At 35.8% G+C, this 24,604-nt stretch overlaps 1 protein-coding gene across 1 annotated transcript in view; it reads right to left on the bottom strand.

Annotated features, from left to right (window-relative positions):
- Positions 1–336: 336 nt before the first annotated feature.
- Slc49a4 (solute carrier family 49 member 4) overlaps positions 337–24,604 on the bottom strand; it is a 77,904-nt gene continuing 53,636 nt past the window's right edge. Inside the window, exons 6-9 of the mRNA XM_074073286.1 lie at positions 23,193–23,260; positions 19,660–19,787; positions 8,538–8,720; positions 337–985 (exon numbers count right to left, since the gene is read on the bottom strand). Of these exons, the coding sequence (XP_073929387.1) occupies positions 870–985; positions 8,538–8,720; positions 19,660–19,787; positions 23,193–23,260 (495 nt within the window). The 3' untranslated portion in view covers positions 337–869. The remainder of the gene's footprint in view (positions 986–8,537; positions 8,721–19,659; positions 19,788–23,192; positions 23,261–24,604) is intronic.

The raw sequence follows: 24,604 nt of genomic DNA, 5'->3' as shown, positions 1-24,604 counted from the left end.
ATAAACTGTTCTTTTCAAACAAGGGTCATTAATAAAATCTAACCCTGGTAAATAACAGTTGGCCACCATATACAGGTTGAAGACACACATGCTCTGTGTGGCTAGTCATTTCACTTCTAACAAAGTGCTAAATTATAATAGAATTACACTTTTCATACAATAGTAATGTGACTCTATCAAATATTTAATCACTCCTGCTGCAATGATTACGGGTCTAGCAGATGAAAGTGTATTCACAGAAATAAGGGTGAGTTGGGATAGAGGCCATGCCTGTGCACTGGAGTCCTTGAAAGCACTTGAACATCATGACAAGAATGGCCAAAGGCACTGGCCTGATTAAAAATAAGGAGTCATATAAGAAATGGCTTTATTAGAAAAACATGTAGTGTACATGTGGCTATTTTCTATCACTGATACACCACTTGGCTGTTTTGTAATTAATTTGATACAGGGTTCAAACTTCTTTAGAAGTTAGTGGCATTTCTTCCTATTTTGTCATATGACTTTGGGAGGAGTTATCTTCATGTGACAGTTGCCCTTTATTTCTTCCCAGAATGACAGTTAAGCAGTAGGTTAGCACTGGCACAGAAGAGAGATGGGACTGAGAAAGAGCTCTATGTGTAAGACATCACACTTCCGCCCACAGTCAATCACACATATGCCACTTGTAGAGTTTTAAAATTCCCTATAACCACTCAAGTCACACATTATTATTACCTACTAGTAATTAAATTAATCTGTAACCTAACAAAACCTCTGAATGAAGTTTCTTTCTTCTTTTTTTCCTGTTAGATGTGCAATTCCGAGCAAATGTGCAGTGTGCAGTATTGATTTCCAGTCTCTTTTTAAACTCCTTCAAGTCTGTGCTACTAAACTGAGACAACCACATCAAGATAGAGTCTGTCATAGGATTCCCTGAAGCACAGAATGAGGAGGAGACTGAGCAAACACGACCCGGGAAGGCACCAGTTGAACCAAGACAACTCTGTAAGACAAAAACATGCAATTTTAAGCAGTTATGTAGCACCAGCAGAACACCACCTGTACACCTGCCAGGAGGAATCTGCTCTGCATTTGAGAGCACTGATATTAAGTGCGCTCTGGAAAGCCTGGAAACTGGCTTTCAATAAATAGTGACAGTCTGGAGACTAAGCCATGTGTGCAATACAGGGCTTTTGTGTGCAACAGTTTAAACTAATATTGTAAAGAATTTTTCATCAATTTCATCCACCTTGACATGGGTTGCAAAATCAATCTCCTACTCCAAAGGAAAAAAAAAAATCAATCACCTTTGTTAGTTTGTTAATTGTTTTTTAAGTGTCTTCTATCACCATCTCTTTTGTCCCTGTTTAGAAATGTCTGATGGATTGAAAAGACAAATAGAAAAACCACCTGAATTTTATGGTAACACTTTCCTATGGAAGTATGTAGCTCCCAGAAAAAAATTAAGTAGAACTGCTGCAAAACAGATTAGACAATATATGGAAAAACAAAGTAAAATAACAACAAAACCAATCATAATTCTACCACTAGAGAGGCCCCTGTGAGCATTCTGGCTCATTTCTTCCTGTTTCCCCCCTTTTCCTATTAGTACGAATGGTAATATGTGATACCAATTATTGGAAAACCTATAGAAGTCACCTTGGGTATCAAGAATCTTCTTTTTCAGCTAGACATCAATCTACCATTTGATCCAGTAATACCACTCTTGGGGATATACCCAAAAGACTGGGACACAGGTTACTCCAGAGGCACCTGCACACCCATGTTTATTGTGGCACTATTCACAATAGCCAAGTTATGGAAACAGCCAAGATACCCCACCACTGACGAATGGATTAAGAAAATGTGGTATCTATACACAATGGAATTTTATGCAGCCATGAAGAAGAACGAAATGTTATCATTCGCTGGTAAATGGATGGAATTGGAGAACATCATTCTGAGTGAGGTTAGCCTGGCCCAAAAGACCAAAAATCGTATGTTTTCCCTCATATGTGGACATTAGATCAAGGGCAAACACAACAAGGGGAATGGACTATGAGCACATGACAAAAGCGAGAGCACACAAGGGAGGTGCGAGGATAGGTAAGACACCTAAAAAATTAGCTAGCATTTGTTGCCCTCAATGCAGAGAAATTAAAGCAAATACCTTAAAAGCAACTGAGGCCAATAGGAAAAGGGGAACAGGTACTAGAGAAAAGGTTAGTTCAAGAAGAATTAACCTAGAGGGTAACACCCACGCACAGGAAATCAATGTGAGTCAATGCCCTGTATAGCTATCCTTATCTCAACCAGCAAAAACCCTTGTTCCTTCCTATTATTGCTTATACTCACTCTACAACAAAATTAGAAATAAGGGCAAAATAGTTTCTGCTGGGTATTGCGGGGAGGAGGGAGGGGGCCGAGTGGGTGGTAAGGGAGGGGGTGGGGGCAAGGGGGAGAAATGAACCAAGCCTTGTATGCACATATGAATAATAAAAGAAAAAGGAAAAAAAAAAGAATCTTCTTTTTCAAAAATGCTCTCTCATGAATTTGGGTCTCTCTAATAGACATTCCTGGGCCACTTGCTACCAACACACACCAGATCATGGCTGTGCCTGGCTGCTGCCTAGAGCTCCAGAGACTTGAGCTGGGCCTTTGCCATCTGGCCAGACTCCCTCTGCCCAACTCCAAGGCTTTGAAGTGAGAAGCTCCTTGGTGTAAGCAGGTTGTTGTTGGCAGTTAGGGACAACTTTTCTATCTAATAGCCACTCATCAGTTCCAGTGAAAAATGAATTAAAGAGGGAAACAAGTTTCTTTCTCTTTTCTTGGTTACACTTTCTATAGGTTTATGTTTTCCCTTTGTCCTTCTACAAAATACTAATACAGTCTTCATTTTCAAAATTCATCCTAAAGATTACCACACTGCTGCTTCAGTTTAATCCATAATTCATATGGCCTAAAAGAGCAATTTATGTTCAGGAATGGAAATCAGAAAACCGACTGGTAAGAAAAGGTGCTATAATGCCTTTTGTCTATATTATGCTCACAAATGCAGCCTCCTCATCTCTCAATTACTACATTTAAAAAGTCAGACATGTTATTCTATAGTGTGAAACAAAGGCATATATCCCAATGGCATTTTTATGCAAAGCTGTTTTCTGTGCTTTGCTTGGGTTGTGTATAACCTAAATACTCTGAGAAGCTGTGACCTCTGGGATCCTGTCTTTATTCTCACATTTCCTAAAATAACACAGCAGGCATTTTCTGCTTTTATATTAACCATACAACCTGGATTTTTGATGATAATTTTACTAGGCAAGATGAAGCAATAAAAAAAGAGAAAAGCAGTGATGTTATAGACAAAAATATACTGTTCATATTAAAAGAACGCACTCTGACTTTAAGGCTGCATTTTAAGCAATAGATAAAAGAAAGTATGGTATCTGAAAACATGGTCTGCAACAATGACGTTTCCTAAATCTTAGCAATTTTGATTAATGGGGAGCTAAAGCAACATATGTATAGCAACCATCAGCTTCTCCTTGCATAGGATTTGTCAAATATTGTCAAAGCAGATTGTACATTTCATCAGAGTTCTAAAAGTATTCCTTCTACCTGAGTTCAGATGAAATGTCCAAAAATGTCTCATAATTGCTCTTTAGTATCACAGTGTTGACTGGTTTTTACTGTTGTCTCTCTCTAAAAAGTCAAATTCACCTTTTGGTAATTCATTGGCTCAGTCAGCTGCAAGTGTTCTTTGAAATTACTTGCCATTTCAGAAAGCAAAAGATCAGAGACAGGGGAATGGCTACATTTTCTCACTAAAATAATCACAGCTTAGGTGCTCTAATAAGCAAGAAATGGCTTGCTTAAACATTTAATTTGACTTAGTGCTTGCAAAGCCAACTGCTGATTTTGTAAGCTCAATGTCATAAGCCTGATCCAGTGAAATGTCTGTATTTTATCTGCTAGACTGAACAATTACTTACACAGCATTCCTTCCCTCTGCCTCTCACTAGAGGAAAAAGAAATCTGTACAGGAAGGCAGGACTATGCCATGCACCCCATTCTTTAGCTGGCTCCCTACTGTTGACCACACATTGCAGTGGAATCCTCTCTTTGCCCATTGCAGTTAGGTAAGTGCTACATTTCACTCAGTACTGCGAGCTCTGTGCCCAATTGTGATGCTTTGTTGAGCATCTTTGAACCCATTGGGTTGTTGCTCATCCTTACTTTTTCCTTCCAGAAGCACTGCAACACTTTTCACCTTATCTTTCCTTTTAATGATACCATTCTTTTGGTTTTGACCATCTACAAGTACTTGTTTGTTTCTAGCTCCCACCCTCCAGAATCAATCTTCTACTTTCTCTTACAGTGATTTAACAAAATTGTTTCCATTCTCCCTCAAGGTGAGCAGCCATCTTCATCACAGGTTCCTAGTTTCATGCCCTGCTCCTTTCATTTCACACTGACTACCCAGTAGGTTTTACCAACTGGGTCGGTAGGTTTTATTTCTTAGACATAAAATTACTTCACCCCTGTCTACATCTGTTGAACCTGACCCTTCTCTCCTAGTAACCATTAGTCACCTGCTCCCACCTCGGCCAGGACCCTAAATCTTTTGAGCAACAGCCTCAAATTCATGGTCAGCCACTTCAAAACACATTTTGAGATAAAATCTGATGCAATTCCTATAAACAAAAAGTATCAGATAATACAAACTTCAGGATATAAAACAGAATAAACTTCAGAGCACACAGAGAACATGAAAGCATTCTCAAATTGATTTTGTATATGAAGTTATTAGAATAAAGCATCACTGTGTTGTCTCAACTCACTGAGATCTCAAAGCAAACACTGTAGCAAGCAACTCAGTTTTACAAATATGCTTATATTAGGGAATAAGTAACTTTTTTTTTGAAAGTGACCTTGAAAAATCCAAGTCAGAAAAATGCTAAGAAGCTTCTGACATGGTTCCAAGTATTCAGAGGAGAATGGAGATAGGTCTGTGGCCCAGAACTCCAACTAAGCCAGTGGCATTGGTGCAGGAGCCTGACCAACACTGGCCTCAATGTCAGCCACAACCCGCTCTGTGCAGACAAACTGCTAGTGGAACCTACCTTGCTAGGCAACACATTCTACTTGGGCATTCTATTGGGGATAGCTGTACAGTCCTGAAAAATAATCTGATGTAGTTACGTACAAGATAGCTGAACGGGGGCAAAATCTCATCAGGAAGCTTAGTACTTCCTTGAGAGGTGCCTAAAAAGCCACAGATCCTCATGATGATTAAAAATTCAGGCCTTCTTCTCAGGTGCAGTGGTGCGTCTATAATTTCAGGTATTTTGGAGACTGAGGCAGGAGGATTACTTGAGCTATAAGTTTGAGACCAGTCTGGACAATATACTGAGACCCTATCTCCTTTTTTTTTTTTTCCTTCTTCTGGAGTTTAGGATTTTTGATTTGCTCCAAAGTCACTGATGAAAAAAAATCAATGTAGAACATTTTTTCTTTTACATCCCAATGCAATAAACAAAAACAAAAGAAACAACTCCTCTAAAATTATTTGTAGGAAAAAATGCTTTTGTAGATGGGATGAAATAATATAAATTACAGATAAAGATTAGCTCTATCAGTCATCTCTTTTTAAAAGTTTAAAAGTCAAAACCAACAGGGTATCTCTCTTGAAATGTTACCTATAATAGATTCCAAGTAGACCACCAGACTACATACTTGTGAGACTCTATCTCTTAACAAAACAAAACAAAACAATAACCCAGGCTGGGCGCTGGTGGCTTTTACTGTAATCCTAGCTAGTCAGGAAGCTCAGATCAGGAGGATCTGGCACCTTGGACAAACAGCTCACAAGACCCCATCTCCAAAATAACCAGAGCAAAAATGGACTGAGGTGCAGCTCAAGTGGGACCACCTGCATTGCAAGTGCAAAGCCCTAAGTCCAAACCCCAGTCCCATCGGGGAAAAAAAAAAAATCAGGACCTCTACAATCATATAAGTAATAACTAAAGTTTTACATTTAACTGGTGAGTTTTTAAATTACTGAATTATGACATCTGAATGCTTGCTTTAATGGAAGGGAATTCAGTTTATCATATAAAATGTTTAGGGTACTGGGCTGCAGAACTAGAAGTTACTTTCAGATTTGCCATATATGGATTATCATACCTTTGTCCATAAAGAATGTGGACCTCTGCTGCAGGAATTTTAGGGATCAATTAATTGTATGTGAAAAGAATTTCAACACAGATTTCATAGTACTAGTAACCTTGTCTCAAGAGAGAGACAGAGTACATCTATGTCTGTGTATATTCAGATACTCACAAACACACACAAAAAAGCACTTATTTAAAACAAAAGCCTAGACACTTAAATTCCTAACATCAATAAGCTCATTATCTAGGAGTAAAAACACAGACATCTGGTGAATGCCAGTGATGCCCTGGGCATGAGTGCCATTTTATATGTATCTTTTTATCAACTCTTTGAAATGCCAAAGTTTACTAAGACTTCTTTTTCCTTGAAAATAATCTTAGTAGATTAAAGTGAATTACTACTTCAAGTTTTATTTGGTCACAACAGTCACAGAGTTTAGGCAGGAAACGTTTAACACCTATATAAATATGTACAGAACATGCAATCATACACCAAACAAAAAGATGGAAGCTTTTTTCTCCTGGTCAGGTAAGTCCTTGATTGTATCATTAGGATAGGAATGAACAGAAATGGTGCTAAGCGTTTCTTCTGCCTTTGCCAGAGAAACAAAAATATCTGCTTATAGTATGTGGTCACTATGAATTTGCAAGATGCAGAGTGGGCACTAACTCATGTTGGTTCTAGTTAAGTTGTGTCAGATGTTAATGTCTGCTGGACATTTCAAAAGCTGAGGCCAGACCTAGAGAGTAACAGGTACTTTACTGGCCAAGTGAAATGTGCAGGGGTACAGTAAGCTCTTCTGCAGTAAGACAGTGCTGTGGTATGAGTATGGCTTGAGTATGTCCTCCAAAGGCTCATGTGTTGGGAGCTGAGTTCCCAGTGTGGCCATGTTAACAAGTGGTGGGACCTTTAAGAGGCAGGGCCAGGTAGGAGGTCATTGCTGCCCCTCTTCTCTCTCTTATTTGCTATCTTTCCATATGATCTCTGCCTCTCATAGGTGCTTTCCACCATTGTGATGCTATATGCCATGAGGTCTTCACCAGAGCTGAGCTGAGCTGCCACCATGTTTTTGAGCTTCCAAAGCTATGAGCCAAATAAGCCTCTTTTCTTTATAAAGTACTCAGCCTTACATATTTTATTATAGTAATGAAAACCTAATTAATAAAAATAGTTTAGAGCGATTATTGTTACTGGCATCTTCTCTGCCTTAAACTGCTCAATAAATATGTGTCTATTATATGCTAGAGACCACAGATTTGTTGGGGGATAACATTACCTGACACTACTGTTGTTTTCAAGTACTATGAGGGCAAAATTCTATTTCTAGCTGACAGGAAAAAACATGTTCTGCTAGGCTGCCACACCACTTAGCAAACCTGTGCCTATCAGTTGGAAAGTTGTTTGTATCATGTTAGGGGGCATCACAGCCATCTATGACACTTTACCAGGCAGAGAAGAAAAAGTATCTTCATTTCCATTGTGACACAACAGAAACAGATTAAAGCCAATATGTAACAGTCATAGATTCTGTTGAGAAAGGGAACCAGAAGCAAAGACCTCACTCTAACACCTGGTGAAAGCTTCTTCCTTACTGGAAGCAGTAAGGAGTGGCCTTCTGACTTCATCAGTATCACTCTCCTTCAGAGGAAAAACCCAACTCAAATCAGGTTTAGCAGAGTAAAACCTACTTTACCTGCGTTATTGACTGATACAGTGATCTTGTTTGTTGTTAATTACATTAAGAAATCCATCTATCATTTGGACACTTTCTGTGGTTAGGAGAAAATGCTAGGCCTGAAGTTGTCCAACATCCAGGGATGATTCTGTTTCATAGCTTTGAAAGTTTTGAAAATTTATTTTCTAGTCAAGGAGGTTAACATGGTTATTATTTCAATTATAAGCCTGTCAGAAAGTTCCCTATAAACAATGTGGCCTCTTGGAGTATCACATTTTAGAGCATTTCTTATATTGTGTGACCTTCTCTTATTTATTCCTAAGGCTTCAAACTATATCTATACTGTTGACATTAATTTACACCCTGTGCTAAGACCATAGAGTCTAAGTATATTTTAAATAGTGCACCAGCGGTTCTCAGGGGAAACCTGAATATTAGAATCACCTGTCCAGAGGGTAGGTTGGGGAGAGAATTAAAATATAATGATGGTCCCCAGCCCAAGTTAATTCAAAAACCGAGGTAGTAAGGGTGCACATGGGCTAGAATACATTTCAAGAAAAACAACTGTGGATGTTATTTCTATTGGCATCTGAATACTTACATAAAATAATTTGCGTTAGTGAGAATTCTCCATATAAATTCCCTTTATATCAGTGCCACCTCTCTTGCAACACATTTAGATAGTAAATTAAATCAAATTTCTTACCTGTATGATAAAATGTGAGAAAAAATAAAAGCACTCCCATGAACATATTACTTAAAAAAGTGACAACTCCACAAGTAATCCCTTCTGGAACTGGGTAGACAGTTTCCACAAAAAGCTCAAAAAATATAGGTACACTGCTATTCAAGAACACTCCCAGGAGAATGCAGGAGGCATACAACGTCACTGAAATGAAAACACAAACATTTTAGTTCCATGGCAGTGGCAATGAATCATGGCAGATAGGTCTTCTGGGTGTTTTCTTTCTTAAGCACCAGCTCTGCAATTTCATCTCCTCAATGGTAGTGATTAAGTTTGACAAAGCATCATACATCTGTTAGCTATTTGCTCAGATTTTTCTGGAATAAGTATGAAAAGAATTTTTTGTTGAAGGATTACCAGTTTATTTGCTTTACCTTTCTGTTGGATTATTCCAAAGCACAAAAGCAATTTACCACTGTAATATAATTAAAAAGTACTTTCCCCCCTGGGGACAGGGGCAAAGATAAAATACAGCAGCTTAATTCAAAATCACTTTATAATTTAAAAGAGAACTTAAAACCTAAGGATACATGTAAGAAACATTAAATGTTATTAAAAATTACATACATACAGAGACCCATAATAACTTTCAAATACAACATAAACATTCAGTATGGAATTCTTAGAGGAACACAATAAAATTAGTCCTCAATTTTGGAATGATTTTTGTGTCAATAGTTTCTTTTAAAATAAGGAACTTATTTTAAAATAATAAAATACCTAGGAGGCTAAGGTAGGAGGATCCTGAGTTCCAGGGCAACCTGGGCTACAAAAAAACAAATAAAAAAAGCAAAGCAAAACAAAACAGAAGTGGTTAGTACCCCAGATTAGCCCATCAAAACCCTATTAACACTATTTTGTAGTGAATTATGTTGAAAAAGGATGTTATTCTTATAAGAATATCAGAAACTCACCCTAAACAATTTTATCATTGCTACTGTTGGCCAACAGATTTTCACTAATTTTGCGGATAAAAACAGAACCAAAGGGGAAAGCTGATACCTTATTTAGAAGCCTAAAACATGTATCTCTATCCTAATATATTATATCCACTTATTACAACGAGAATTTATTCTAAGCTTAATGTTACAGGGAAAATATTTTTAATGAAAACATTTAAGAAAAAAATTTCTTTACAGAACTGCTAAGGAAGTTACAGTAAATCTCTTATGTTTTATTCATAGATTCACAGAACATATATAAATCACCAGAATTCTCTATAACTGATTGCAACCATTAACAGCCCAAGACATTATCAAAGGGGAAGATGATGATAGTAACCACTAATTTCTAATAGAATTTCTCTAATTACATTAGCCTTCCAGGATTATAAAGTATTTAGTATAGTCTAATAATGAAAATAGTTGGTAATTGCTTTGGCTTCCTTTTATTTATGTGAACAGATGATAGTTATGAAGATAGAGAAGCAAAGAACAGGGCTGGCAGAGTAGCTCAAGTGATAAAATTCCCATGAGCAAGTGTTGAGGCCCTGATTTCAAACCCCAGTGTCACCAAAAAAAAAGAGAACCAAAGAATGACTTACTGAGTAAAGAACATATTGCTAACATAGTGACCAAATTATTCATAGAATTACATGTGAAGCATTGAATGGTTACAGTAAATACCATTTCAAATATGACATCATTTTTGAGAAAGTCTTAAAAACAAAGTTCAGCCTAACACCTCCAGTTCACTATATATTGGCTAGACATGGGTCACGCAAATCAGAACATTCTACTTACACATGACTCATTAGTGATACCTTAGGAAATCCAGGAATGGAATATATTCTATTTCCAGATTCTTTCCAATAATTTACAGATTACTCAATGGTAATTAGGCAGAGAGGACTACTGACCTAACACAAACGGGCCTAGGAATTAAAACAAGAAAGATACTGAATTAAATGACAAGAAAAATTAAGCCTTAGGGACCAACACGTGCTACTTCTGAGTACAGATTCACAAACTACTGAGGGAATTAGCTATTTTTAGGAAAAAACAAGGCTAGAATTTTTATGTTCTTATTTCAGAAGGAACTATAACTCTGCATATAATTATAATCAGGCAAATTAAAATGTAATAACTGAAAATAATCATAATCTATAAGTAATAGAATCTTATGTGTCAAAAGAATGAAGGAAAATTTAGTAAGTATGTACTGGAAAGGAACAATTGGCATAGGGCCTTGAAGAGGGATTTCATTTTATTTATTTTTATTAAGCTTGATAAAAACAGAGAGGCTTGGCAGAGGAGTAGCATCTGGTAAAGCCTTGGCCTTGTCTGGAAACCCGTCAGACCACACAGTTAGCTCCCTTATCCTCATTTCATGCCATAAACAATCTTCAAATTCTTGTTTTCTATGCATCTAAATTCTGGGAGCAACCTGGAAGTAGGGGCAGAAATAACTGTCATCTGAAAGATAAAAGTTCTATTGCGGTTAAACATTGCTGTTGAAACTGTATGTAGTTCATCTTCTACTGGGTAATTTGGAAATGTGTATCAAAATAAATGTGCTTATTCTTTGATTCAGCAATTCCACTTCTAGGAATTTATCTCACAACTATGCAGGAATAGGTATACAAAAGAACACTCACTGAAAGATTATTTCTAGTAGGAAAAGATTAAAAACAAGCTAACTGACCACCAACAAGGGGTTGGTTAATAATTCATAAAACGTTCAAGCAGTTATATTATTCAGCCGTCAAAACGAGGTAACTGTGTACATTAACAATGATACCTAAGACACATAAGTGAAAAGGGTGTTGAAAAGTGTACTATAGTTTTAAGGAAAGGATACAACACTTTGTAAATGTATAGAATTCTCTGGGGCAATGCAGAAGAAATGCAATCAGTGTTGTCTCTAGGCAGGGAAATTGAGGGCAACAGGAAAAGAGAAATTTGTTTCTTTCTACTATTTCAACTTTTTAATTATGTGACATCTTGCCTATTTAACAAAAGAGAAATTTCATTGTAAGTATGCATTAACAGCTGACACAACTCTACTTCATGAGTTTGCTAACTCCTTGACTCAGAACTGATCATCACTGGATGAACTGACCCAAGGAACTGATGTCCACACCCAGTGGCCATACAGCCCAGTTCATTTATTAGAATTCCTATAGCATGTAGGATAAAAAGGCCATTATATATGGGATGAATTATATACAGAATAAATGAATGATCTAACTTTAGAGGCTGTCATGAAAAATCAAGCATTTTCATTCATCTCTCAGTGCTTGCTTCTTTTTATTATTATACAGATGATGTTCAAGAGTTTTGTTTTTTTTTTAAAAAAAAACTCTGGATGGAAATGCTAAAATTTTATATTATTGCAGAAACCAAAGAATCAAAATAATTTACACAGGAAAGGGTTAAATAAAGATCTTCATGATCAGAATGGGGAAAGACAGCTATGTCAGGACTGATTTAATATATTCCCCAGTGTTCTGGGGAATGCATAAAGTAGAAGCTCATTGTTACAAGTCTGAATTTGACTTCCATTTGAATTTTCAGTTTAGAGTCTGATATATCCAGTGGTGAATGTCATCTATTGAAAGTCAGGCAGACAAGATAATTTCCTGCTCAACAGAGAGGGTTTAAACTACATGATCATTAAGTATTTCCATGACTTTCTATAATACTGAAACCAAAATTATAAATAAACTGCCTTTCAATTAAAAAGTCAAGGTAATTTAGCAGAACAAACACAACTGAAGTGCTAATACAGATTTTTTCAAAGAAGCTAATAAAATTTCATGGGTTCACAATTTAAATTACAAAAAAACAAAGTCCTGTGTAGCACAAAATATAGTTACAATGAAAGCATTTGAAACACATGAATTGGATCATAACTCTGGAAGTACCCACTCCTATGACAAGCCAAATTACTAAACTATGAAAGAGGCAGAAGGCATGGATTAAGCAGCAGAGAGCCTTCCTAGCAACTTGAAGTCCTAAGTTAAAATCCTAGCACTGCCAAGAAACAAAAAAACCCTAACCTGAACCAAATCAAGTAACAACAACAACAAAAACTATGCTACATTTTTATAAACGGAAATACTCAATCCTAGGTAATCAACAGTTATAAAAAAAAAATCACAAAATTTTGGACAATAATAAAACTACTCTCCTTAACTTAGGAGATTCTCAAGGGATCATAAATAACAGTAACACTTGATAATTTAAATAATTTTTTAGCATCTTCAAAACTTCTTCCATGTATATTATCATAGTTGATTATCCTATCAACTTTTTGAGGCAAGTAAATTATTTTACAGTTGAAGTGATTGAAGTCCTGAAAGTCAACAACAACTTATTTGGTAAATTGTAATAATATTATTATTAAGGCCTATAGACTCTAGAATGTTTTCTATCAAGCCACTATATCAGATTGGGAAAAAAAAACCAACAAAAAAAACAAACACAAAATAACCAAAGCTCAGTATTTTTTAATTCAATAGTGTTGACACAAATGACATGCTCCCCAAATCTGTATTCGACACAAAAGTTGGAAGTGACTGCACCATAGACAGATGACAGATTCAAAAATAGAGCATCAAAAGGTTACAAACGGAAAGATGAATTTTAATCACAAAAAATGCAAAATGGGTCTAAAATTATTGCTTAAGTATCTAAGGAGGAAAACTTAGCTTGTGCCTTTCTTCAAAGCCATTTGTCAGGTGCCTATTACACATAAGGTGCTATGCTAGAACAATAAACAGACACATCCTATTCTGGAATCTCTCACTTAGGAAGGAATAAGATATACACTTCCTGGCTCAGCAGCCACTTATGTGCTGTTGTAAGAAGATAATGATACTCCACTCCAAAAAAGGCCATGTCTCATCATGAGCATCAACAGCCTCCCAGTCTCAGTGTGGTGGTTCTAGGAATATTTTCAGAAGAGAGGGACCAGGTTAGTCAGTGGTATAGAATCCACATCTAACGAAGAATGGCTGCTTAGCTGGTGGCGTTTAGATGAAAGGCTAAGGTCAGAAATGACAAATACCTTCAAATGGTTCCAGGGCCATCAATGGAAGAGGGAGGGAGATGGCTTGTTTTCTGGATCTTACTGTTCTAAATTAGTTATAAGTCACTGGGAGGAAGGACTTTCTAAGACCTAGAGCTAACCAACAAGAAGATAGGTAATATCTTCCCTTGTGGGAAGATACTCAAGTTGCTGTCAAATGAACATACATCTGAGGTATTACAGAAGAGATTCATTTATTGAATGATAAATTATATCAGGTAATGAGTGACATTCATCTAAGCAGAACAGTAACAAATTTAAATTTGTGTAGCAAGGAGAGTTTAACCACAATATAAAAAAAACAAAGCAAAAAACTTATGGTGCTTCTAGGTTGATAAGAGGACTTATTTACCATTTTATTAAGAAATAAGAAACAACATAAAATAACATACTAGACTTTATTATGAATTATCTTAAGGATTAGAATGAAGCAATTTCCCTAAAGCGTAGATTCAGAACAGTAATATACTATAAAAGCTTACAGACAAACTTTTGTTATTGTGTATACTGATGGAACTTTTATTTCATGATAAAGTTAGTTAACTAGGAATTATTAAATTAGACTTTTATTAAATACTTTCACAATCTAAATTAAACTTGATATTATAAATAATATTTCTTTTGGAAACAGACCCATGTGTAAAGAAAACCTAAGCAGTAAAGTGAAATATTCACAATATACTTTTTTCACTGATTTTGAGTATGTTGAATATACATAATACACATATATGCACAGATAGACATTTCTATATCACTGAGCTGTGCCTCTCTTAGTGTCACATTTTCTTACTAAAAAGTGGTGACTATGATCTTTATAACCTACTACTAATTAAAGCATGCAGTACATGAAACTGGTTCCAGACAAGAAGGGGGCGGATTTAACAGCAATATTCATTAGCAGCTATGATTTTGTGTTACTAATTTGCAGGTGTCCCTTGTTTAGTCTCTTTGTTGGCAAACTTAGGTCCTACAAAGGCTGACCGTTATATTTATAGTCCCTTATGGCTGAAAGACAAAGTAATTATCTTGCACAAATGAAGCACAACTAATAATCCCTTGAAAGAGTGGGCCTCGAGTGGAGACTGGTTGTGAAACCAGATACTACCCATATAGGTTGGTTTATCAGTAACTTTCCAGCTTCCAAAAGATTATGTATGAAGGCAGGGTACTATTAAATCACGGAACACTGACTGATCACCAGGGTGAGCCCTCCACCTCTCAGAAACAGATTCTGCCTGAAGACTTATGTCTCTTCTTGAAAATATCCAGGGATAAGCACTACATGATCTTCCTCAATAGATCCTTACAACATAATTCTTACATTAAGAGTTCTCACAAATCCATCCTCTTCTTTTAATTCATGTTCTAGTTTTCCTTTCTTCAATAGTCAATCATGCATGAGTAACAGTCACTTTTAGTCCATAAAATTGAGAGATTAAAAGTCACTTCTTGGTCTTTTTTCCTAAAAGCTTAAAATCCTTAATTTCCTTAATAATGTGCATTTCTTTAATCATATTCATTGTTCTTTTCTGAATGTTCTAATTTCCCCCCCATTCTGGGGCAAGTATGTGTGTTTTATTTTTTTGCCTGCCATATATAGCTTCTTAATAAAGGTGAAACACATGAAAATAAGAGTACTACTCTCCAGTCTATACATGTCGCATGCCTTCCAATACAAGCAAATAGGTTTCCTCTCTTTAAGTAATACCTGAAGTCACCTGGTGGTTAGCTATCACTCCTAAGGGATGTTGTCTATTTAGACATCCTTCTTTATCTCACCCCATATTTGTTCTTCATATCACCATCATAGTGTTCCAGTAACTTTAGGTGAAATTAGATGAATAATCTCTCCCAAGGCAACTTCTGTCAAAAGTCAAATTATATTATTTCGGCAACCTCAACACCAAAGTGCTAACATTTTTCAAGATGTCATTTTCAAAGCATTCATCTGTTCAGTAAAAAATGACTGTGAGTTGTAGCTAACAGGACTAGACCTCTCATTCTCAGATAAAGTACATAATGTGTTTTCATAACTTTGTTTATAGCATAAGCCTTCAAGATTTTGAAACTCACGTTATCTGGTCATGAGGTTTTTTATTCACCCTACTGTAAGTACTTCAATTAATAATGCGATTTTAAATACTGAGTTTTCCTAAGGTGGGAAAAAAGACATACTGCTGATAGCCTCCAAGAGGGTGTATGTAAGCAACACATATATCAGTGCAGTATGCCTGTGGAGAGAATGCTGTGACCCAGTTTTAGTTCTGCAAAGATGGCAAGAATAATATCAAGATCAGTGGACTACAGAAAGATTGTATTAGGTTTTAAAGAGACAGAAGTAGCATTTATAATACACAGGTTGATAAAACTAGCTATCTTTTAATTTATTATGTTCACAGTTACTATGCACACACAGTCTCACATTGCTTAATGATGTAGACATGTTCTGAGAGACGTGTCATTAGGTGATTCTGTTGTCATGTGAACACCAGCGAGTATTAATGCAAAGTAAGACAGCTAAGAGTCAGTAGACAATATAATCTTAGGGGAGCACCATCATACATGCTATCAATTTTTTTTTTTTTGACCAAACATCATTAGGTGGTACATGACTGTATTTCACACATTCTTCATGGACATTCTCCTGATACATAAAACCCATAACAGAAATCCTACCTTTGTTAGGAAAGTGTAAAATACCAGTTATTTTACTGATTGAAATAATAATGAATATTAAAAAAGAAACATGAACTTTCCATTACTAATTTTAAACATTGACCTAACAGTCTAAATTTGTCTGTAATTAGATTTTGTAGTAAATTCCCTCTCAGGAAGCTTCTTTTACAAATTAAAAGGAATTAGGTCAGGTTTTTACAAAGGCAGTAAGAGTATCTGTGATAGATTTATTCAAATTCTCTATTGTTCCATTAAAATGCGCCCTTTTGCCTTCCTACAGCTACAACTGAATAACAAAGAGTGACTGGCTGCTGACTACCACCAGCAGGAAGTCCTATCTACTGCAGCTCACTGGAGATAACATACACTTGGTTCATTCACTCCTCAGGGTCTGTGCAGGTATTGAGGTGGAACTTGGGGACAGAATTTATAAGATATAAATTCATGCCCCAGACTTTCAAGCTAGTAGAGAGGATATGACATATATGTAAATAACTACTAAGGGCTCTCAGGAAAGAGAGAGAGAAAAAAAAAAACAGGCTATGATAATTTAGAGAAGGAATGTGAGCAGATCTATTCCTTAACCCAGTGTATCCGTAAGTTTAAAATTATCTTTCAGGAATATGTAAGTGATATTCAAAAACTGACTTGCAATTGAAAGCAACAGTAGAATGAACTGATACATTTCATGATTGTTAAGACAGTCACATCAATTCTGGCCTTGATTTAATTTAGGATTCTGTTTTCCTTTCTGCCCAATGTAATTATTTTCAACAACATATTGGGAAAACATCGTCTTGACCAGGGTCAAACACATCAATTTTTTTTAAGGTTTAAAAAGATGTAAGTTTTCAAATATATTTTTTCCCCAACTATGAAAGTGAAACATGCCCACTGTACAAATCCAGACAAAAATGAGGTAAAAAATTAAATTCACTCAGAGATAAAACTATTAATTTTGTCATGTTTAATAGAAAATACCTAAAATTTAAGGAGCTTACTATCTTATGATGAATATTCTACATTTAATTCAAAGGAAAGAAATCTGTTCATCATGTACTCACCACTATGTTCTTATAAAATCTCACAGATATTTACTTGACATACAGTACCATGAAAAAGATCTGTGTGCCATGCCATGGATAAGAAGCATTGTAAACTTTACCAAAGTGTTGTCCAAGTGCTTTACCAGAGTGTTGTCCAAGTGCTAAATTATGAAATTATTTTAGCCCAGGAGACTTGCCAAAAATTGCTCAAAACCTCAATGTAGGAACGTTGGTGTATAAATAGTGCACTGTATTTTACTCCGTGTCTATTTATTACTCTGGAAAACTGGGCTTCACAGGCAAATCAATGCACACAGAGGATGGGATAAACAGGTTTCCAAACCTTCTTCATTCTTAGCACTCATGGTATCTTGGTAATTTTTTCATGGTGCAACCAAGACCAAAAGAAAGAGCTAACAATTATACAGTTAGGTCCAAACAATTTAATAAATAACTTAAAAAAGTTAAACCATAAACTGAAAGAAAATACAATTTTATTTATTTCTTAAATAACCAGAATTACTTACTAATGCAATATGTGTATCTGATGGGCCACTGTACAACTTCTCTCATATTTGGAATCAGACTGAATACTACCATCTTTATTTCCTGTTCCCATTGATTTTGTGCAGTATTTACTTCATATCTCAGCAATTGCTGAGAAACTAACTTTGCAAAGATAGGATTGTTATAAAAAAAAAAAAGAATGAAGTCTAGCCTATTGCTGACACTGGAAACTTCCATAACAGGAATTCCAGGGGTGTCTGACAGATGTCCAGTTGCCTGTGCTGCCCTTATGAGTTTGCTGCAGCACTCTAGTATGATGGCTGGTGCAACCCACTGCCCTATTATTTGTGTGAAAGGGGTAGGAATTCCCAAATAAAACTGGTCTTCGGTAGATTTGATGCCTCTGATGTGTAAACTGCTGCTGCTTTTATTGCTGAGTAGAGAGGTTCAAATTGGGATACACAGTATTCATTAGTCATATGGAGACAAAAAGAACCCTTGTTCTTATGGACTGCCATGGAACCTAAAAGCCACTGGGCAATACATCCCCATGGAGCTCCTTCAGATTCTTATTTATTCCTACGCATACAAATGCTTGCTATGACAACTAATCCTACTTTTATAACAAATAATCCTATAGTTAGTCACATAATTCAAAAGGTAGCTGGATATTACTTGCAATGGAATAAGAAATATGCATCTTAAACAATCTTTGGTAAGCAGTAATAGAGTCCCTTGGCTTCCATAACCATCTATCATAGTAATTTTAAAAAGACCTGTGGTTGACAGAATAATATCCTTCTCCCCCAAAGATTCATGTCTCAGTTTTTGGAATTTGTGAGTATGTTACATGGAAAAGGGGATTAGGATGGAGATGGAATTAAATTGCTTATCAACTGAGTTTAAAATTAGGAGATTATTCCGGATTATCTGAGTGGGCCCAAGGTGATCGCAGAGAAAGGGAAGGCAGAAGAGGAGACTGCACAGTGACATGTGACAGTGGGAGACATTGCAGGCGCTGCAGTGCAAGAGGGCTCAGTCTGCTGTTGATGGCTTTGATTATGGAGAATGGGCCACAAGCCAAGGAATGGGGGTAGCTTCTAGAGGCTAGAAAAGGTGAGGAAATAGATTGTTCCCCAGACTTTGCCCACACTTTTAGCCTACTGACACTCATGGTGGGTCTCATTCTAATCTATGGAAATGTAACATAATAAATCTGTGTTGCTTTTAAGCCACTAAATTTATGTAACTTATTATACCAGCAACAGAAAAATACAGACCCTGAACTGATTAATAATAACAATAAAAACAAAGGCAACTACAAATGTTTCAGATCAATTAGATGAGCTAAGTAAGCTGATACAATATACTTTTATAAGGCATTTCTAGTAAATCTTGGTTTTGTATTGAAATAATAAAATTAAAAAAATAAAGCTGTTAGTGCTGGTTCAAAGAATTTTACTGAAGTGTATTATAAATAATTTGTCTTTATTTTCTATACTGCTTAATAATGATGTAATGATTACCAACAACACAAAATCTTTGAATTATACTGTGATATGAATTTTAAAAGATTATAAGCATTTCCGTAATCTATGAGTTTAGACCAAAGAGCACACATACTTCTTTTCCATATGCAAAATGCCATTTAAAGTATTACTAGTTATTTCTTGGGCTCTTTTTTAGATGCAATAGTGGTATAATGACTGGACAAGGGAAATTTAGCAATTATGTATGGATAGCAAGAAGTTCTACTGCTAGAGTATGTACACTTCTATGAACTGAAAATAATTACTCAAAACTCAAAAATAGCCTGTGCTCACCTGTTGTCAAAGGCAGGTGTGTAACACTGTTCAAACAGGTCAGGGTGAACCATGTGGATGACAGGGTAGCCCCAGAAAACAGGAGGAGAAGAATTAGTTTCAGCATACCCCGGATAAAATCTGCAAACCTGAAAAGAAACAATATTCTGTTTATTCTAACTGGACTGTTAACTGTTAATTAAATTAGAGGCATACTTTCTTTAAACAACTATTACTTAAAAGAAATTTCCCTTTAGTCTTTTAAAAACTAATTTTTTTGTTGTTTTTCAACTGACAAATGTATATGTATGATGTCATTTTGTAATAACTTTTTTTTAATCTTACAAAACACAAAATGTCATCTCTGTTTGGGGCCTATAACTCACAGAATGGATTTCTGAATTTTTTAATGCCACTTTTGATTCCTCTAGTTTTTATATTTTCTAAACATTCTATAATGAATAACATTAAAATTCAGAAAATAGGCTAATTTGTTGATAACAAAAATTTGCAAAGATGATGCTTACAAAATTCAAACTCAAAGAATTCACACAAAAGCATCCACCGGAGGCTTGATCCTGCCTCTGAGGCTCTCCCTTTTCCTTATTATGCTCCAGCTGGACACTGTGTTTCTGTTTCTCATCGATGCTAAGCTTGCTTCTGAGCAACATGTAGCTTTTTACTTGTCTCGTCTATGTGGAATGCTGGTACCACCAGATCCTCACATGGCTCACTCCTGCTTACCATACTCTCAGTTTGCTCAGGTTTCAGCTCAACATGGCCCTCCACACTCATTGAAGAAGCCTTCTCCACCACAGCTCTACATTCTGCTTTATGTCTCCATAGCATTTTTCTCGATTAGAAATTGTCTTGTTTTTGCACTTATTTTTTCTTTTTTTGTCTCACCACCAGGGCAAAAGCTCCTTGAGAGCAAGAGTATAACAGCTAAGCTAGGCATGGAGGTACATGCCTGTAAACCCACCCCTTGGAAGGCTGAGGCAGGAGAATTGCAAGTTTTAGGACAGACTTGGCTACATAGTGAGTTCAAAGCCAGCCTAAGCTATACTGGGGACACACACACACACACACACACACACACACACACACACACAGCAACTGGGATATTCTATAAAGGTTGGGGGTTTTATGGCATTTTATTTTCTCAAAATTGCTATTATTTTCCCAAACAAATATGAAACTTTATAAAAAGGCATGCCAAATTTTTTTTCCATTTCCCATTTGCCAATTGCTTTTCTTCACATGCAGATTAATTAGTGATTGTGTAAGCACAGTCCTCTGACTGGACCTACACACAATTTACTCCATTTTTTGGAATTATTCCTAGTATAGAAAAATTGATCCTATCCCCAACACAACATTTACCATGTTCTCTCCACTTTAGATTTTAAAAATTGATTGTAATTTCTAAAATAATTTTTGTGGCTGTCCTTTGTAACACATGCAATACTATCCTTTGTTTTGCACTTATTTAACATGATACGGTTAATCATGTTTGTTAGTGCTTTCTACACTAAAATGATTTCCTATGACAGCTGATGCCATCTTTTGGTGGAAAGATGGATGCACTTTTGCTTAGTGACAGGTTTGGAAGTTCACAAGCACAAATTTCTATGAACTCCAGAAAAGGTTCCACAGCTTAACAGAAATGTTTTTCAAGAAAATACAAAACCAACCCCTTTTCTAATTTATATTTTTGCATGCTGCATAAAAATTTCCCATCAGTTATGCATATGATAAGATATGAGAGACTAAAATAGCATTCTGGTGCAAATCAGAGTCAAACTGCAGGAAAATTTTACGAAGCTTGATCATGTAAGAATAAACTGATCACTGTGGTCTGACATTTTTAAGGATCCAGTCCTTTGAAATAGGTTGATATCACCAAAGAGTGTCATAGAACCAAAGCACTATCTTAATAGTGGCCTTTCACAACAAAACATAAGAAGAATTATACAAAGCATACTTTCTTTAAGTAGATTCTATTCTAAGGAGCCCCCAAAAAGTGGTGATATGAAAAATAATCTTAAAATTGATATCTACTCCCAGAGTAAGAGAAGAAATTTTAGAACTTCCATTTCAACAAATTTAAAAAAAGGCAAAAATGGCTCAGCATGGTGGCACAGGCTTCGTAATTCTAACACTAGGGAGGCTGAGACAGGAGGGTCATGAGATCGAGGCTAGCCTGGACTATAAAGTGAGATCCTGTCTTGAAAAAAGCAGAAATGTCCTCCTGTGATTTCCACCCCCTAGTTGTATCTAAATATAGTAAAGAATTAACGGGTAGTAAAAAGATCATAAAAAGAAAAGAAAACAAAAGATCAGAGAAAGAGAGAGAAAGGAACACGCTGTTGCTCCTTTCCTGCCTTGGACCTGTCTGATGCTCAGAATAGGATCTGACCAATGATGACTCACTTTAATTGGCTTGGAGATTTCATGTTAGAAAAATTTCATTAGAAATTTCATGAGGTATGATGCATGTCAGAATGTGACTGGTCAGTGTATTTTAGTGAAGTGACTTCCTATAAAGAACATTTTCCCATCCTACTTCTTCAGCGCTTAGATTTTATTCTTATATTTCCCTAACTTATACAAACCTCAAATAAAGTGATTTGGAAGTGACAGTGTCAATTCTTGCATTATCTCAGAAATACTATGCAAACTGTAAGGTCTAGATATAATATTATCCTGTGTCAATTATGTTTAAATATTTAGATATTGAGGTGATTTACATATCTTATCTGATCTCCCCAAATATGTAATTAGATTCTTCTCTTCTTGGTAAAGTTGATTGCCTAATTTTGTTTTTGATTAAACAGGGTAAAATGACTTGGCAAGTGAGTGAATATTATCTTTTTGGAAATACTGAGAGTAGTTTCACAGGCAGAAACTAAAAGAGTAACATTTTCTTTCTTTTTTTTTTTAATAAATGAGACCCTTTCCTTTCTTCTGATTTATTCTAAAAATGTGTTGTCAAAATGGGTTAGGATCAAAGGAGGTTTGATGAAATTGGGAAACTATGGATATTTTTCATCAAAAAGGGTAACTATGGAAACATACCTGCCAATAATAACAACAACAACAAAAATCCCAGAAATCCAGAAATCAATATCTGTTAATCAGGATACTGCCTCTTCATGGAAAGTTCTAGAGCTGCTTTTATAAATGATTCTTGTAGACTCTTTTCTATTCTTGTTAACTATCAATTTGGCTTTATTCTCAGATCGCCTTTCTTTGGGTTCTATTTGGAGATGTTTTTCTCTAATAATATGGAGAGAGGCAGCTTGATTACACTAGAAATACATTTCTAGTCTCCAAAAAACTTTTTAGGAGGAACTACTTCTGAGAAGGTTTGTTGTAGCAGCAAATTCTATCTACTACATGTGAATTTTTTGCAGCTTGAACAAGTACCTTTTTCAAACCTCTGTCTTTTCTATTTTTCCCTAAATTTTAATGTTTACTTAGAGGAGCCTATTTTTCTTTGGGCTTCCACCCTTCTGTTCTACTTACATGTTTAATATAAAAAATATTCTTACCTTGCCATAGCTATTCCAACAACACAGCCTCCAACTATGGACCAAAATCCAATCCAGCCAGCATCTACCTGTTAACAAAGTAGTAGGCATATTTAATGCAAGACTGTCATGTTGTAATTTAGAAGAAATAAAAAAGAAATTCTCTATAATTAACACATTAATAGGTAAATGGCAACACATCTAGGAAACACTAGTTATGAAAATGGGTAACATGGTAGTATTCAAATGTAACTAATTAATACAAACTTATCTAATTAGTTATGTTCTTGATTTTTTTTACTGGGATATTTAAACCAACAAAATAATCAATGCCATTAAACAAATATTTTCAGGTATGTGCTACATACTAGTACTGTACTAAGAACTCTTAAGATGATGGGAAAAGGACAGAAGAGAGTCACTGATCTCAAAAAGTTTAAATATAACTAATATACATGAGGCTACTAGGAAATAATTAGGTGCTAAAACATCTGGCAACATCTAAAACTGCTTTGAGAGAGAGAGGAAGAGAGACAGGGAGACAGACAGACAGACAGACACTAAGGGAAAGAGAAATATAGGACCAAGCAAGAGAGTGGCTACAAAAAGAGAAGCTGAGTGGGGTTTGACATGTACAGTTTATTCCTTTTTTGAGAAAATGTTTCCAGTTCTGCTATTTACTAGCCTTGTGACTTCAGGCAAATTATGTTTTATTTGAACTTACAGAATGGATGAAATGAGATAATCTGTACAGAGAACTTAGATCAGTGGCCAGCACATAGGAAGTGCTCAATAAATATTAGCTGTAATTCTTACCTGATGATGCTTCTCCTGTTTTCTTATTTCTTTCCTACCTTCATGCCCATGCTCTTTCTGAGCAAGCTACACTTCCTCATCATTCACCTACCTTTAACTCTTATTATGACTTTCCTTCTGTTCCAACTTATACTCTTATGTCTCAGACAATTAAGTTTTTAAAATAAATTAATAAAGAGTTCAATACATGTCAGTTGCTGTTATCATTGAAATTCTGTGTGTCCCTAATAATACTGGTACATTTTTTCTCTTTTTTTCCCTACCATGACCACATACTTAGATATTGTATGACCACACCTTATTTCTTACTTCCAGACTCCTATAAAAGCTTCTGAAATGATCCTCACAATCTTTTTGCTCATTATTGCGAGAATAATTATCTGAATCATTCCCCTTTCCTGCTCAGAAATAGTTACTGGCTTTCCTTGTGGCTATAGGGCAAAGTCCAAACTTGACCTGGTACTGAAGAATTAACCAAACTAACTTGTATCTTTTATTACTTTTTGAGTCATATTTTTCACTACACTTGTGATAAGGATTGCCAGCCGCCCAGCAAATACTGTTTTCTTCTATCTGGGTACTTCGCTGGATTATATGTCCCCACTCCTATCTGGTAC

This window comes from Castor canadensis, chromosome 5 (assembly GCF_047511655.1).
Source record: "Castor canadensis chromosome 5, mCasCan1.hap1v2, whole genome shotgun sequence".
In the NCBI taxonomy this organism is placed as follows: domain Eukaryota; kingdom Metazoa; phylum Chordata; class Mammalia; order Rodentia; family Castoridae; genus Castor; species Castor canadensis.
This window is presented reverse-complemented; position numbering and strand designations above follow the sequence as displayed.